This window comes from Leptodactylus fuscus, chromosome 7 (genome assembly GCF_031893055.1).
Source record: "Leptodactylus fuscus isolate aLepFus1 chromosome 7, aLepFus1.hap2, whole genome shotgun sequence".
Classification (NCBI taxonomy): domain Eukaryota; kingdom Metazoa; phylum Chordata; class Amphibia; order Anura; family Leptodactylidae; genus Leptodactylus; species Leptodactylus fuscus.
The window spans coordinates 94,761,693-94,777,525 of NC_134271.1; the positions used below are offsets into that span (position 1 = coordinate 94,761,693).

Genomic DNA, 15,833 nt, shown 5'->3' on the forward strand with positions numbered 1-15,833 from the left:
TCAGGGATAACTGAGAACTAGACAGAGACAGATCCCTGAAAAAGGGAAACTGCTAAACTGCTGAGCTTTACATATAGACAATAATATTCCTGTTCACTGAAGTCAAGCAGAGATCTTGAAAGGTATTCTGTTGTACTTGTTTCCATCCATTTCCTGATTCTTGATGAGCCCCTGATTAATCCAGCGCCCTTATTCTTAAAACCCGTCCACCCCTCTAAGGACCCCTCTAAGATTATATGTAAATGAGTTCTTATTCTCCAAGTGGGCAGTGAAATGTTATTTTCAATGAAAAAAAACAAACATATAAAAGGTTCCCGCCCACTTGGAGAATTAGAGTTCATTTACATATAATCTTCCAGGGGCCATACCTTTTGAGAGGTTGACAGATTTTAAGAATACAAGCTGTGAAGTGATGTATGGAATCATATATGGCATTTAGTACTTCGTACTTGGTGACAGGGTTAAGGTATTATTATGTATTGTTTTATAAATGTCAACAATACAGCAGTAAACATGACATTACATTGTTACATTTGTTACTCCCCTGTGCTGTAGTAACCCGTGTCCGCCTCTAGAGGGAGTCTGATGTGTTCTCCGGGATCTGAGTAGATCTGACGCGTCCCCTCGTCACATCCCCTCCCCCCTCCTCCTCCTGTACCAAACCATTCAAACCTCTCAGTAACAGACAGAGCCGGGGGAGCTGGCATCTCCAGCCTGAGTACCCTTCACCACTCCTGTACCCTGCCAGGCAGGGAGCCCGCACACAATGAGAACCCTGCAGACACAGTGACTACTGGGGTAAGTAACGGTCCGGGGCTGAGGGGAGGGGGCTGCAGCTTGTAGCATCCTGTATTAGTGACCAGACTCCATGTTCCGGATGTCTCCTCATAGAGCCTGCTCTGTGCTGGTTACTAGGGGTGCCCGCTACTATCTGTAGGCTATATGGTGGGCACTGTATACCGAGCATTGACACTTATTGTGGTTCCTTGGAGATGGTACTTGTTACTATTGGGAAATTTGGTGTTTTGGCATTAGTCTTGTTATTGCAATGCACAGAGCTTGGGGTATCCCTGGCCAATGTTACAACAAAAGTGTCTAGTACTGAATTGGTTATGTGACTCTTGGCACACTGACCATTACTATACTAAAATGCAGAGTGGATGGCCGTGGCCGGTGATATAACCCCTGGCTAATACTACGGATGGCCCTGAACTGGTGATATGCCCCCTGGCTAATACCATTGATGGCCCTGAATTGGTGATCTACCCCTGGCTAATACTATGGATGGCATTGAACTGGTGATATGCCCCCTGGCTAATACCATGGATGGCACTGAACTGGTGATATGCCCCCTGGCTAATACCATGGATGGCCCTGAACTGGTGATATGCCCCCTGGCTAATACCATGGATGGCCCTGAACTGGTGATATGCCCCCTGGCTAATACCATGGATGGCCCTGAACTGGTGATATGCCCCTGGCTAATACCATGGATGGCCGTGAACTGGTGATATGCCCCTGGCTAATACCATGGATGGCCCTGAACTGGTGATATGCCCCTGGCTATTACCATGGATGGCCGTGAACTGGTGATATGCCCCCTGGCTAATACCATGGATGGCACTGAACTGGTGATATGCTCCCTGGCTAATACCATGGATGGCTCTGAACTGGTGATATTCCCCTTGGCTAATACCATGGATGGCCCTGAACTGGTGATATGCCCCTTGGCTAATACCATTGATGGTCTTGAACTGGTGATACGCCCCCTGTCTAATACTATGGTTGGCCTTGAACTGGTGATATGCCCCTTGGCTAATACCATGGATGGCACTGAACTTGTTAAATGCTGCATGGAGGGCACTGATGTCATTCTTGCACCTGGCACATAATAGCAGCTTTGCTGAAGGGGTGGGGGTATCTGTTCAGGATTTGATTTGTTGTTCATATTTAAGTTTCCACCCCTAGCCGGTGAATGAAAGGGTTAAACTCCTAATTACAGCACAAGTGTCAGCTATAATTTCTTACAAGATGATTGGTTGTATGGCAAATGAACGGTTAATTGTATAGCCAGAGCTGAATTTGGGAAACCTGGGTGACAGCAAACAATGTCACATGCAATTCTCCTGGGTCTCTCAATGACAATTAAGCAGATAGTGGGGGTGTATTGTAGTACAAGGAGACAACTATATCCTTCAGGAGTTTAGGAAAGCTGAGTGATGGCATATGATATAGTGTGGGTAGAAATGTATTCCTGCATACCTAGGCTACTGTACCCTTCAGGAGTCTGGGAAAGCTAGATGTTGACAAATAGCCTTTTGGCAGCTTCTACAGCAGGGATGTAGAGATGGATGATGTATTGCTGTATATTTGACCACTATATCATTCAGAAATCTTAGAACACCCTGGTGACTGCAAAATCCCTTTTATATTGGGGAAGATACAGCACTTTTCTGGAGTTTGCAGTATGGAGATGTATTGCTACATTACCAGGCGGATATACAGTCTTGGGGGCTGGGAAAGCTGGATGGCAATAAAGTAAGTCTCTTACATCCTCCATAGGAGTGACCAGGATTAGGAGAGTGAGGATGTTCTGCTGTGTGACCAGAATACCGGTGCCATAACTTTCTGGAGTCTAAGATCGCAGTGGGGCAACAGCTCCAATAGTGTGCATGCTGAATGCTGTCCACTACATATATATATATATATATATATATATATATATATATATATATATATATCCCCCAAGGGAGATATAATGTATACCTGTTGGTGGCCTATGTGAGGGGTGGCGCTGGCAAATGTTTGGGTCAGACCTCAGTCTGAACACGCAGCCAGAGCCTGTCAAGTGCTGGCTGACAGTTCACTGCCTGAGGAGAAACAGCCGTCACCCAGGCAGGAGGTGTTTGTACTTGGTTGTATCTGGTTGCCTGGGCTTGTGGATAAGAAGATTCCTTGTACAACTCCTTCATTGCTCAGATCTCTGGCATTTTAGTGTGATGTAAACCACTGTATTCTAGCTACAACTCCTGACAGTACCACAGATTGGAGACCACGTAGCCACGTTTGTGACTCTTGCCATGAAAAGCTGACCATACATCATTGACAGCTGCTTTTTTTTGATGTTGGGACCATTTGTAAGAAAGACCTCACCATAAAAAGGTAAACTGGTATTGGGTCCACACAGTTTTGGTGATCACTGGCAAGGCCAAATAATGATATTTTTTTGCTGACTGTCTTACGAAATGGCTTGTAGCCTACGGTGTATGGCCAGCTTTATCCATTAGTTTTATCAGTCTTTGTAAAAAAAAATCAGCTGTTTCACTTGGTATCTAGGCATTAGGTTCCTCAGTGATCAGCAGACTGATGCAGCACCACACCTCTCTACAGGTTGTGTGTGGTATTACAGTTTGGCTAAACTTACATTAGTGGAACTGAGCTGTACTACCAGAAACCACTTATGGACACGAGTACCACTATAGCCCCATGTTGCAGATTTTGCTGCTAGTAATGTCTACAAAGGGAATGCTAAATATAAAGGAAGATCTTATACTTGTCCCTTCTGCTCAATCCACCCCTGGCTTTGGCTTAAAAAAAACGCAGCAAAATCTGCAACAGAAAAAGCTGCTTTTTGCAAAGTGGGCCCTTAGCCTGACTTAGATTTTTGAGGTTGGACAAGAAGAGAAATACTTGTTTGTTCTGCTCCTCTTGTTCTACAGGCCATGTTTGGTATACCGGATAATGCAAGTCAATGCAGCCTGCAGACAGAGTGGTGCTGTTCCTGACAGACTGCAGCCATATTCATATATTCTATATTTTTTTTCTATATTTTAATGAAATAGAGTACATTTCCCTTTAAGACTCTGTATTTTGGCGCTTATCCCTTTGACACGCTTGTTGCTGTTCCTTTATATTTAGGTAACATGTAGCAAACAGAAAGTTGAGCTCCTGACAATTGCAGGCTTTATGGCTTGCGTATAATTAAACACCGGTGTGCCTGCCCGCCGGCCTCAGGCTGGGCGTGTAATGTTTATGTTGCCGCTCATGGTCTTGTTGTGGCTCTGAAGCATTTCTCAGTTGCTATGGGAGCTGCTGTGTAACTTTGTCTCTGCAGGGAGAGTGAGTGGCCCAAATTGTATTCCCCAATGATCTGTAGTGAACACGGCTCATGCTACGCTGCCATGGGCACAGTGGTTGGCATTGCTGTTTGTATGTATTGCAGTCATTGCTCTGATCTTAGATCCGGGGGTGTATTCTGTTTACTCCCAATTCCTCAGTTTCAAAAAGGTTGTGAACCAACTTTCCAATGCCAAATCTACCTTCTGATGCAGCGATACATTACTTATCGTGTCTCATTTGCTTTTCATTGGTGTGGGAAAGCTAGTGCTAAGCCTTTTGGGAGTTGTAATGACTGCCATATTAGTTGTCATCCATGTTTCTCTGAACCTGGTTATACTGCACACTTCTTATCACCCCCTAACTATGTAGATTCACTTTCAGGAGTGAGACCGCTATGTGCGCAGACCCTGTAGGTTTCCACGTTTCTATGCAAAATATGCTAATGAAGGGTTGTCCGTTCTGAATAAACTGACCTCGCTCTGTGTGCCTCGGGTCAAAAAATTATGGTAGATTGCAAACACCATTGCGGCACAGACTGGTAACAATGTTCTGTGTGTTGTAATGTACCAGAGCTTTATAACTACCAATAATAGGATTAGAGACCTTTACAAAGTCTTGGGACAGGTGGGATGTATATGGTGATGTTCATCCAGGCTGTCGCAGGACATCTCCAGTGTACTGTTGACTTTTGACGCTAGGTTCACATCTGCGCAGGGCTCTCTGTTTTCCGAGTCGTCCAGGAATGACCAAGTGCTGGATCGCTTAAACAGACCCCTTTGACTATAATGGGGTCCGCCGGTGGCAGGGCTTTTCTCTCCACAAATTTCTGGCAATTTTAGTGGCAGAGCCTCAAACTTAGACTGAGAGGCTGATTTTCTACTATATTTCCTACACTGGGGATAGGACGTTCCATGGGTATCCAGAGCAGGGTAAAAGGGGCAATTGTCCCAAGAGGTCATTGCTGTTTAGAGGTCTCCTACAACAAGTTCCTCAAAGAATGTTGGCTATCTATGCCCAAAGGGCATAGAGTCTAGTGGGTAAAACTCCATTCTTAACAAAATGGCACATTCGCCCTGCAACCTTCACTAATTAAAATATTTTCAGGGCCTCACACAGTCAGTAGAGTGTGGCAGTATTTTAGATGCCACCTATATCCCTGCTATAAAATTTGTTGAGACATTTTGGAAGGCTACCAGGCCTATTGAGTGTACCATAGTTGTGAGGGTAAAGCTCTGGTCTTGTTAGCGTGTTTGGTAAGTGGTGGAGCCCCCTTAATGGTTAAAACGGTGGAGGCCTAAAGCCTGTTGCCTCTTTTACACTATAAACCAGGCCACATCTTTATATAGCTTCAGTCTCCTGAGCAGTGTAATAGTAGCTCCTTTTCTGATAACAGTGAAAGCCATATTGGAACCAAGAATGGCTACAAAAGGATTGTAAAATATATAGGAAGTTTCTTATACTTCTACTTACTGCTCAATCCACTTCTGGTTTTGGCTAAAAAAAACCCCCACAACAATCTGCAACAACAACAACAAAAAAAGCTGTGTTTCCCTACCCTCGTTTTCTCTTCGCTTCATACAGCCCCTTATTCTATACACCGTGAGAAAATGAGAAGCGGATACATCTCTCAATAGAAAAGCAAGGAAAAAAGTGAAAAAATTCAGGTTTTCACAGAAAGGAGCCAACATTTCTTAATAATGAATATTCCAAAATTTTTTAATGACACCAAATCTGATAGAAATCCAAAAGTTGCCCGAAAGGTTATTTACGATTTAAAGAGGACCTTTCATGTCCTCCAGTACATGCGGTTTTATATGCTGCTAGAAAGCCGACAGTGCGCTGAATTCCTGTTAAGTGCCCTGAGGCTGGGGATATCGGTGCCATTAGTTTTCTCTGCCCACTGTCAGAAGGACATTCCTGACAGTCTAGCTGGGCTATGAGGAATGCCCCTCTGACAGTACTCGTCCATAGTCCTGTACTGTCAGAGGGGGTATTCCTTACCGCTCAGCAATGGTGCTATGCTTTTGCCTAATATAAGGGGTTTTACTTGTATCTAGACAGTTGTACATGCAATAAGTTATGCAGTTTATTAAAATACTTTGTGCTTTAATTGTTTGCACTGTTCAAGCTCCTTTCTTGCTGTCTTTGGATGACCACATTCTTGTTTGCATCCATTACAGACATGCCCTGCTCACATATAAGAAATTGCTACATTGTATCAAAGACAACCAAGACAGATTTGTACTGACGTATTTACCTTACAAGGTATTGTCTAGACTGGATGCCATTGTAGCAAAACTCCCACTGTGCAGTCTTTTATATGAAGAATGTTTCTGCTCTCTACCAACCAGCAAAGATAATGCAATTGGCTACGATCTAAAACACAAAGGGCTTAGAAAATTGCAGATGATTGTCTAGACTGAATACAATTGTAGCAATTCATCTGCAGTGAGGTGTATTGCGACAGGAGGGTTTTTGGTCATTGGAGGTAAGCAAGATGGTTTACATTCACTGACAGCAAGCAGAGATCTTTAAAACGCAAACTATAGCAAAAATTTGTTAATGTTTTTTCAGAACAAAGGGGCTTTCCAGCTAGGCCGTTTGGAGAGAAATGTCTGATAGGTGAAGGTCTGACCATTGGACTCTCCTGAGATTAGAAGAACAGAGCAGTGACTGCAAGTACCTGGGGTACACCATGTGAATGGAGCGGTGGTGCACCAACTATAGACTGCCGTTCTGACCACTTTTATTGGTCGGTTGACGATCTCCATTCTGGCAGTCCAATAGGATTGAATGGCTCTCCATCACTCCAAGGAGAACTTGTAACCTATCTTGTCTGAAGGCCAGACCCAGCGATTAGACCTAAGTATATATATATATATATATATATATATATATATATATATATATATATATATTGTGAAAACCCCAAACATGGCTCAGTATATTGGGGTCATTGTGGTTTCTTGATTGATGGCATTCCTGCCCCCGAGGATAAATAACACTGAGAGACATAATGAGGAATATCCCAGTGGATTCCATGTTAAGGTGTAGACAATGGCTGTCAGTCTATATGAGTGGCAGGGGGAGCCAGATTCCTGCTGAATATCTGTGATTACTTCTGATCGGTACATTGTCTACAAACGTGAGAGCAGCGGCAGTCACACTGCGTATTATATAGCATGTACGTATTCACTGGGCGAGCTTCGATTACTATCCTCCAGCAAGCAGCGCCCGGGTAATTGCCATTTAATATGGCACATCTCACTCATGACAGCGCCTATTGTATGGTTACGTCTCCATGGTTTTTAGGCTTCTTTGTCGACCTGCAATGTGACTGACACGTTCTGTAGCTGCAACTTTCCACACACTTTCTTCCAGAGTGCCCTACAAGACTATAAAGTCATTCCTTTATGTTTCCCTATTCTTTTGAATCCTTTGCAGTCTATGGCTCTAATGGTACATCAGATATGGCATGTTACATACTGCAGGGTCCCCCTAAAATAATAGCCATAATCTTTCTGTTCAGGCCATATATTGGGTAAGTTCTGTGATGACCAGCCTGGCTGTCCTATATCTTTTGTATGTATTTCTTCCCAGCTATCTTAGTATGGTGAAATGACAAATTTGTATAGTTGGCAGCGATATAGCACTGGGTTGATAAAATGCCGCAACTAAGTAGATTTTTGTAATAGTAATTGAGTGGCAGGGTTCAGGTTTGGTGCTGCAACACTCTCTATAAGGACCTGACTGCCATTAAAACAGGGTTACTTTCTTCCAAAAAACAGCACCCCGTCTGTTCACCGGTTGTCCGGTCAGGCGGTAAAGCAGGGCTGTATTATGAGAGACAACCCATGGACAGCTGAGTCGCAGTCATTTGGTTTTATTTTTTTATAATAATCGTGGCCGAACCTTTTGACTAAAATCTGATGTATGAGCTTAGACTAAGAAGCATCTGGATGGGATTTGGCGGGAAGAGGATGACTCTTGTATTTTTATTTTTTTCCTTAATGCCAGGGCTAGACAGTGACGGGCACAGCTACCTACCCTTGCTTTCCATTCTCTAGCTCACGACAATCTGACATTGATGGATTTGCTTAGACATTTGTGCTACAGGAGCTTGCATGCTTGAATAGTCTCTATACATTTCAGTGGGCTGTGAGATTACGTTGCGCAGACTCTTACAGATCGGTGCTGCACTGACATATGTGTCCACAGACATAGCTGTGGTAACCATTGTTTACTCCTCTGGCCTTTAACAAGTATCAGTCTCTACAGGACGCATAAACTACAGCCTCAGTAGATGTAAGTCTACTGCTTAAAGGGGTTCTCTCACTAAAAATAATGCTAGAATATTGTTTAGTGAGTTGGAAGGGCAGGATGTTCTTTTGTTATGGCCACTAGCATGGAGTAGCCGTAGAGCTTGGAAACTGCTGCGCCCGTGTAGCTGCTTGTAGCTCTGCTTGCTTTCGAGATTTTATTATGAGGCCCTGTTGACATCTGTGTTAGGGGAACAGAATGGCCCAATCTGCATGAAAAATGCAGAGAGAAATGCCCTGCAACCATCACTTTTCTCACTGCATTTTTTTTGTGCGCAAACCACATAGACCCCATTATAGTCTATGGGATCCGACGGTTTCCTAAGGTAACCGCTTTTTTATGTGGATTAGGTTTCCATTTGGGGGGTTCCCAAGTGGACTTCCTGAACGGAAACCCATGCGCAGATGTGAATCAGGTGAGCTTCTGATAAAAGCCAAACCAGTATCGCTTTTATCTGGCAAGTAGTAGTGGGACACTAATGGCCTAAAGAACATGGCGACACACAGTATGTGATACTGAGTTGTAATATGACTTATTAGGAACACGCAACCCTTTTAAAGAGGTCACCCAGTTTATTCTGTCTTTCTCTAAACCCTAATGGGGTGACAAGGAGTACCTCCATCTTCTGTAACCAGCTTTCACTCCATCCATCCATATGCTTATTTAGTTGTTGGAGAAAAAATTGAAAAAGGCAATCCTTTTTTGTAGGATAGTATGTTTTGAGGCAAATTTATTTAGACTGGTGTATCATACAGCTTGACTGGCACAGGGACTGATAGATTTATGGATGCGGCCTCTTCATAAATCTGTTGGAGGTCCCAGCACCAGAAAGGAAATCTATACCAGGTAGGATCTGGAGTAGATTAGCCAGTCCTTTCTCTGCCCCACAATGGCCAAATTTGCAGAATATTATTATTATTATTATTTATTTATATAGCACCATTAATTCCATGGTGCTTTACATTTGGGGGTTACATACAGTACACAGAATATACAGGTAGATATAATACTAACAGTGACTGACTGGCACAGTGGGGCAGAGGGCCCTGCCCGCGAGGGCTTACAATCTATGAGGGAAGGGGGATAGAGACAGAAGGAGAGGGGGAGACTGTACGGGTGAAGTGAAGAGCAGATCGTATTTGAGGCACACATTTCGTGCAAGAAAGGGTCTTGCACCAAGCGTCCGCCTCAATATTCTCCTACTCCTAATTCTATACTAGTTTTTTGAAGAATGGTAAATTCCACCCTTTGTTCTTGGTGGTTGTGTAGACTTAACTGAAGGTTTTCTCCAAAAGAATCTTTCAACTTGACATCAGCACGGGTGAATTTTATTTAAACATTGTCATTCTTGCCCGGTGGTTGTTTGTGGTATTACAGTATTAATTTACTGTATATTGGGCTGAGCTGCAGTAACAGGCACAGCCATTGGAGCAAAATGTCTCAGACAAGCAGATCTGTGAATGAAAGGCTGTTCTCGGAGTAACCTCAGATGATTTGCATGATCTGTTGTCTCCTAAGGAGTGATCTGCTTATTGTTGGATGTGACAATATTTTGCTTTTATTGACATTTCCAATCTAATCCATAATTATATTTTTTTTCTCCATCCCTCGCAGCTCTTAAATCTGACTAATAGCTGCGGCTAGAAGCTTCCCCGTCTCTGTGCAGGTTGCAATTATTGACTATAAATATTCAGATGATGATTATTTATTTCTTTTAATCCACAATTCATATTCTTAAGGGTGTTAAATATTCACGAGGCCCTCGTATAATTCTCTGCTATTAGCATTTGTTCACAGCTGTTTATTTTGCTTTTTTGGAACTCGGCTGCCAAGGGGGTAAATCACTTACAATACTTCCCTTTGTTGGGAAATCGCTTAGGATAATTTAGCTATAAACGTAGACGCTAATTTGGTCCTTAAAGCAATTGTTGGGGGAGGGGAGGATCTGTCATACCCGGAATGTTTGTGTGGAGGAAGGGCATTGCCATTGTACAGCTTGTAGAGCCTCTCCATCCTGCGGGGAAAAAAATCATGAGTTTTACTGCAAAGTTATTTTACTTGCCAAGGCTTCAGCCTGTGCTCCAGAGCTGCTCTTCCTACTATAAATGGAGACAGAAAGTTGCACCATTGAAAGCCTTTCACCTAACACTGCTTTGACTGTGTGAGTGCTCTTTTGACTGCCAGCTGTTCCTCCTGGCCTCCATACACCTCCATGCATGGTTTGGCTATGTGTTTGTGTTTTCAATGGGGAATTAGCAGAGGCAAGGAGCATCTGGTGGTGACTTATCTCCTGGGAGAACAAAAAGATTGTGTATTGAAATTCAGGGGGACTCCGCATCCACATAGAATTGTATAGGCACAGCGACTCCAGCGTACTCTTATTCAGGAGAATGGGATGTGCTGTTCTAGACAAAGCTGCCAATGTCCAAGGAAGATATTGTGATGACTACAAGGGTGGGACGGTTGGACCAATATCCAAAATGAACAACCAATATCAGTAGGAGATTTGCAACCTAAAATAGGTCCTAAGCCTCTACTGAACGGCATTGGAGATGGTCCTTTGGTGAGAGTACTCCTTTAAATTACATCAAAAGTACTTTCTATCATAATGAGCATTCAGTGCTGCTTATTGCGTTCGCTCATTAATTAATTTGATTGATTGGCCATTTAAAAAAAAATCGTCATTATGATTTTGCTGAGAATCCTGAAATTGCTGTTAGCTCTGCCCGGGAGTCTGATCTATTCCATGCAGCTTTCTCCTCCCTACAGCAAACTGTGCTCAGCAGTTTCTTCACTGTAGTCAGTAGCTGGGTCGCTGGAGAAGGACGTCTATATTAATCATATTGGACTCCTTCTTTCCCCATCCCCCCCTACAATGCCAGCTCGCTGAATTTTTATTTTTTTATTTTTTTTATTTCTTTAATAAAAAACCTGAAAATTGAGCTTTTATTTGTAGGCAAAAATCGTACAGCCCTAGCTCGCTTGAGATGGTTGTACCATTAAATTGTCAACCACATCCATAGTATAGTCATCATTGGTGTACTAAGACCCGGAGAATGGCACCAGGAACCTCCCCATATCAGCGGATGTGATGAACAGACCCCTGTAATGTCTTCATTTCTATTCCGCTCATGTCAGTCATTACTGAACCCTCCTGTTGGTTTCTAATTTCTGCAAATGTCAGTTATGCAAATAAAATTGCCGTCTCCATAAATGTTTGATGCTGCAGGGCTCGTGTGTGTTTGTGGTGCGGGGACGTTTGTTGTCATGTCCCACTAAATTGATGTGAAGCATAAAATTTGCCAAAGTATGTGGACAAAACATGTTGGTGCACATTGGAGGGTCATGTTTGGTCCGTGATGTAATAGCCAGTAATTGGCATGGTTGGTTTATTCTGGTAATCCACATATTCTTTACCTCTACAGACATGGTTAGGGGGATGTAGAGCTATGGTGCTGTTCTGGTTCAGACATTACGTGGAGCTTTGAATGTTACTGGAGTACAAGGAAAGCTGAGATATGATTTATGAGATTTCATAAACCATCAGGGCCATATAGTATAGTTTTGCAGAGTGTGGTGTAATGTGATGTATCGAATGCATGGCGCAGTCCTACATCTTGTTTTCCTAGAGCTCTGTATAACTGTATATTCCTAGGATTATTGAGTTATTATGACCACTTTGGGATCAGTATATTATGGACATGTTGGTTTTCAGCCAGCTTTCCCAGAAATGGAAAAAGCGAATGAAACTGCTGTGTACTATTTTTATCAGGGCAATGTAAGGATGTCTATTTACTTTTTATTACATCTCGTGGGCTTTTTTGAGCAAAATTTGCAGGTCTAAAAATAAATGACCCCTCATTTCATCACCGCCTTTTTTTTTTTTTTGTTACACACAATTCCTTTTTATTTATCACTAAAAACCTCTCTGTTCCCATGACTAGATCACAAGATCTGACCTTCCCTTCCCCGTCTTGCCCTGGGATTGTGAAAACAACAGGGGTGTTGTATTCAGCTTACAATCTTTCCCTTTTATGTTACTTTTTAAAGGAGTTCTCAGTCTTTTTGTATTTGAAGCTCTTTATTGTATAATAAAAAATGTGTGTACCAAGGAAAAATATCATTTACTTTGCTGGTACTTTAAAACATAGGATTTCCAAAGCAGCCAAGATGCACTACATTTCTGCAGTGTGGGACCTCACTTTTGGGTCATCAGTGTTCCCTATAGACCGGCCCCTAAATATATTGCATTAGAAATGCTGCTTTGTTTGCCTGCTATGTGAACTTACTCCTCCCATTGTTTACACAGTGTTGCTATAACCACGGACCTGTGAGATATGACAAGTAATGCCACTTACTCAGTGCAGGCAGGACAGTCAGTTCAGCTAATTGCAGTTTGCTGATAAAGCAGAGTCTCTCTATGTAAAGCAGTTACCTCTCTATGTAAATACACAGACAACACTGAGTCTGTTCTGTACAAGCATCTGCATATTATCTGATCTGCATAAGTATTGGGATACCTCGTAGCAGAAAGTGAGAAGAAGAGACAGCAGGCAAACTTCTGAAACAGTGAGATGTGAAAACCCCTTTAATAATAGTAATAGTCATAGCACTACACCTTTCCACAGTATGTGCCTGGTACTGCTGCTTGGCTGATATGAAATACCACACACAACCTGGAGACATGTAGTGGTGTTCCAAGTGCTATGTTTGTTCAAACAGATCACCGTGTTTTTCTAATATTGTACAACTTTAATTTATCAACACTTAAACCCTACTAACCCACCCGCTCCCAGTTTTCATCCCATTTTTCCCACCACCAAGCCTGTAAATTTGGGGATGGCACGATTCACCCATGTTTATTGTAAACCTTCTATTTGCTACGTTATTCAGAATTTCCTGGAAACCAACAAATTTTCCTCTTTTGTTTGGTATTTGGCTAATAATTATTACATTAACCATAGACTAATGGACAGCAGGGACAGAAAAACAAACTTGTTACTTTTCATTTGCTTCTGACAATGACATTAGACAAAGACTGGGCTATTTCAGGACAATGACTCAATGGTGATTGCTAATTACATTGTGCTCACTGGCAGCCTCTCAAGACTCGCTGGCACAGAGCTGCGCCATGACAGCGTAATGTAATCATAGGCAAAAGGAACCGCTTTGATCATTTCTAATGGAGTTGATCAAATTAACCCTTGAAATGCCACTTGCCTGACCTTGAAGGGAAACACATATCCTTTATCAACAAGACTATCTCTTCTTTTTCTTTTTTTTTTTTAAATACTGTCACATAGTGGTGTTCTCTTCTGTTATGTTGGTACAAATCTGTTCTTATCTTTGGGAAAGATGGATGGCTAACAATACGCAGTGGCGGATTTCACATTTCTGGGGCACTAAGCAAAACTATTTTGGGGGCTTACCTGTTACTGCTCCCTCATGGCCTCATTCATATGTCAGTAATCCGTTCAGGGAGTCTGCATGGGGACCCGCCCGAACGGACTACTGACCCCGTTGGCAAGCGGTGTGCAGTGAAAGCAACACGGATCCCATAGACTATAATGGGGTCTGTGTGCTTTCTGCACGGAACATGCGGACAGAAAAGTAGTTCACAGGGGCCACACAGTGACTCAGTGGTTAGCATTGCAGCCCTGCAACGCTGGAGTCCTGGTGTTCAAATCTCGCCAAGGGCAAAAAACCATCTGCAAGGAGTTTGTATGTTCTCCCCTTGTCCGCATGGATTTCTATCCCATATTCCAAAGACATACTGATAGGGGAAAAAAAAGTACATTGTGAGCTCTATGTGGGGCTCACAATCCACATTAAAAAAAAAAAAAAAAAAAAAAAGTTCACAATCTACTTTCCTGTCCACATGACTCGTGTGGAAAGGTTGAGGTTGTGCAATATGACTAGAAAGATGCCATGGAGCTGCTTTATAGTAATTGCAGATTTGTGGGACTGCTTTGGTCTACACTGTGGCTCTCCGCATCTGTTTGAGAGGAGTACGTAATGCCCAAGGCCTTTGTTTCACAGCCAGTCCACGTTGCTAAGTGGGATTGAGTGCAGATTATCATATGTTTTAAGATTAGGATTTTTCCTGATGACAAAGCGGAGGTTAAAGATTATGTAGGTCAGATCTGCCCAGGTGCAGCACGTGCGACTTTCATAAGAGCGGATCTAGACCGCAGTGTTCATTGCTATACGTGTTATATAGTGAGCAGTTCCTGAATTACTGTGACCATTAGAGTATGCCATCAGTATCTGTGCTCAGAATACCCCATTAGGCTGAGGTATCATATTGTCCAAGAGCTCTGCCTTTTGTTGCAGTGTTCACTGCATTATAGAACACATCACAGTAATGAACAACATTTATTTATCTATGTCACTTTTCTAGATTCGTTTTTGAGAAAATCAATTTTGGCGGCTTGTTCAAATAAAGCAATTGGTGCGCTGTGGGCGTGCCTTCAGCCCTGCAGGTACTGCTTAGGTAGCATAGGTGACGTCATAGCAGTGGGAGGATCCACTCGCATTGCACAATGGTAGATGGAGATGGTAGGGGTCTAACGGGAGAAGGTAGGGGTTAGGAGGAGATGGCAAAAGTAGTGCTCCTGGTTAACAATTGTAATTGGATAAAACTGTAACCGGTTGGATTTTCAGCCTCTGAGTGTCTAAAAAAAAAATAAAAAAATCCAATTTACTGATGACAAGCCAATTTTTTTTGGAAAGGGTGCAGAATAAATGCACATCATATATTAAGTACACAGTTGCATTGTGTTAAAGGGATTCCTCCAAAACCCCTCATATCAACCATGCAGAGCGGATAGGATCACCTGAATACTTCTTGGTTGATATGCTCGGTTCTGGAGACAGACTCCCTTGAGTCAATAGGGCGTACCTTAATAGTACAAGGATCATAAATGGCCGGGCCAGGGGATTTATTTCCATGTTTAAGACTAAATTGGTTTGACATTGGGAGTTCTTATATAGGAGAACAACCTTGAACCCACTTGATACTGTAATATTATACTGCTACTCTTATGCTGTTCCATCCAAATAACAATACATAATGTTTATGTTTCAGGACACAGTGGTGGCTATGGGATGGAGCAAGACCAGTATGAAGCTCGTCTTAAGGAGCTGTTTGATAGTTTTGACACCACAGGCACAGGGTCTTTGGGACAGGAAGAGCTGACAGACCTGTGTCATATGCTGCAGTTGGAGGAAGTGGCCCCCTCATTGCAACAGGTTCTTCTTCAGGACAACCCACTTGGTCGGGTAAGAAATCAAATGATGTCAAAATAACTAGGAGCCTTAAAAGAAGGGGGAGGGTAAGGAATTTAGCAGCCAGCATGCCAGGAATGAATTGCATTGCATCTTATCTGGTGATG

General features: G+C 42.7%; 1 protein-coding gene across 1 annotated transcript in view; it reads left to right on the forward strand.

Moving 5' to 3' along the window:
* Positions 1-657: 657 nt before the first annotated feature.
* Positions 658-15,833, forward strand: part of NIN (ninein) — an 89,328-nt gene continuing 74,152 nt past the window's right edge. The window contains exons 1-2 of the mRNA XM_075282563.1: positions 658-798; positions 15,527-15,720. Of these exons, the coding sequence (XP_075138664.1) occupies positions 15,547-15,720 (174 nt within the window). The 5' untranslated portion in view covers positions 658-798; positions 15,527-15,546. The remainder of the gene's footprint in view (positions 799-15,526; positions 15,721-15,833) is intronic.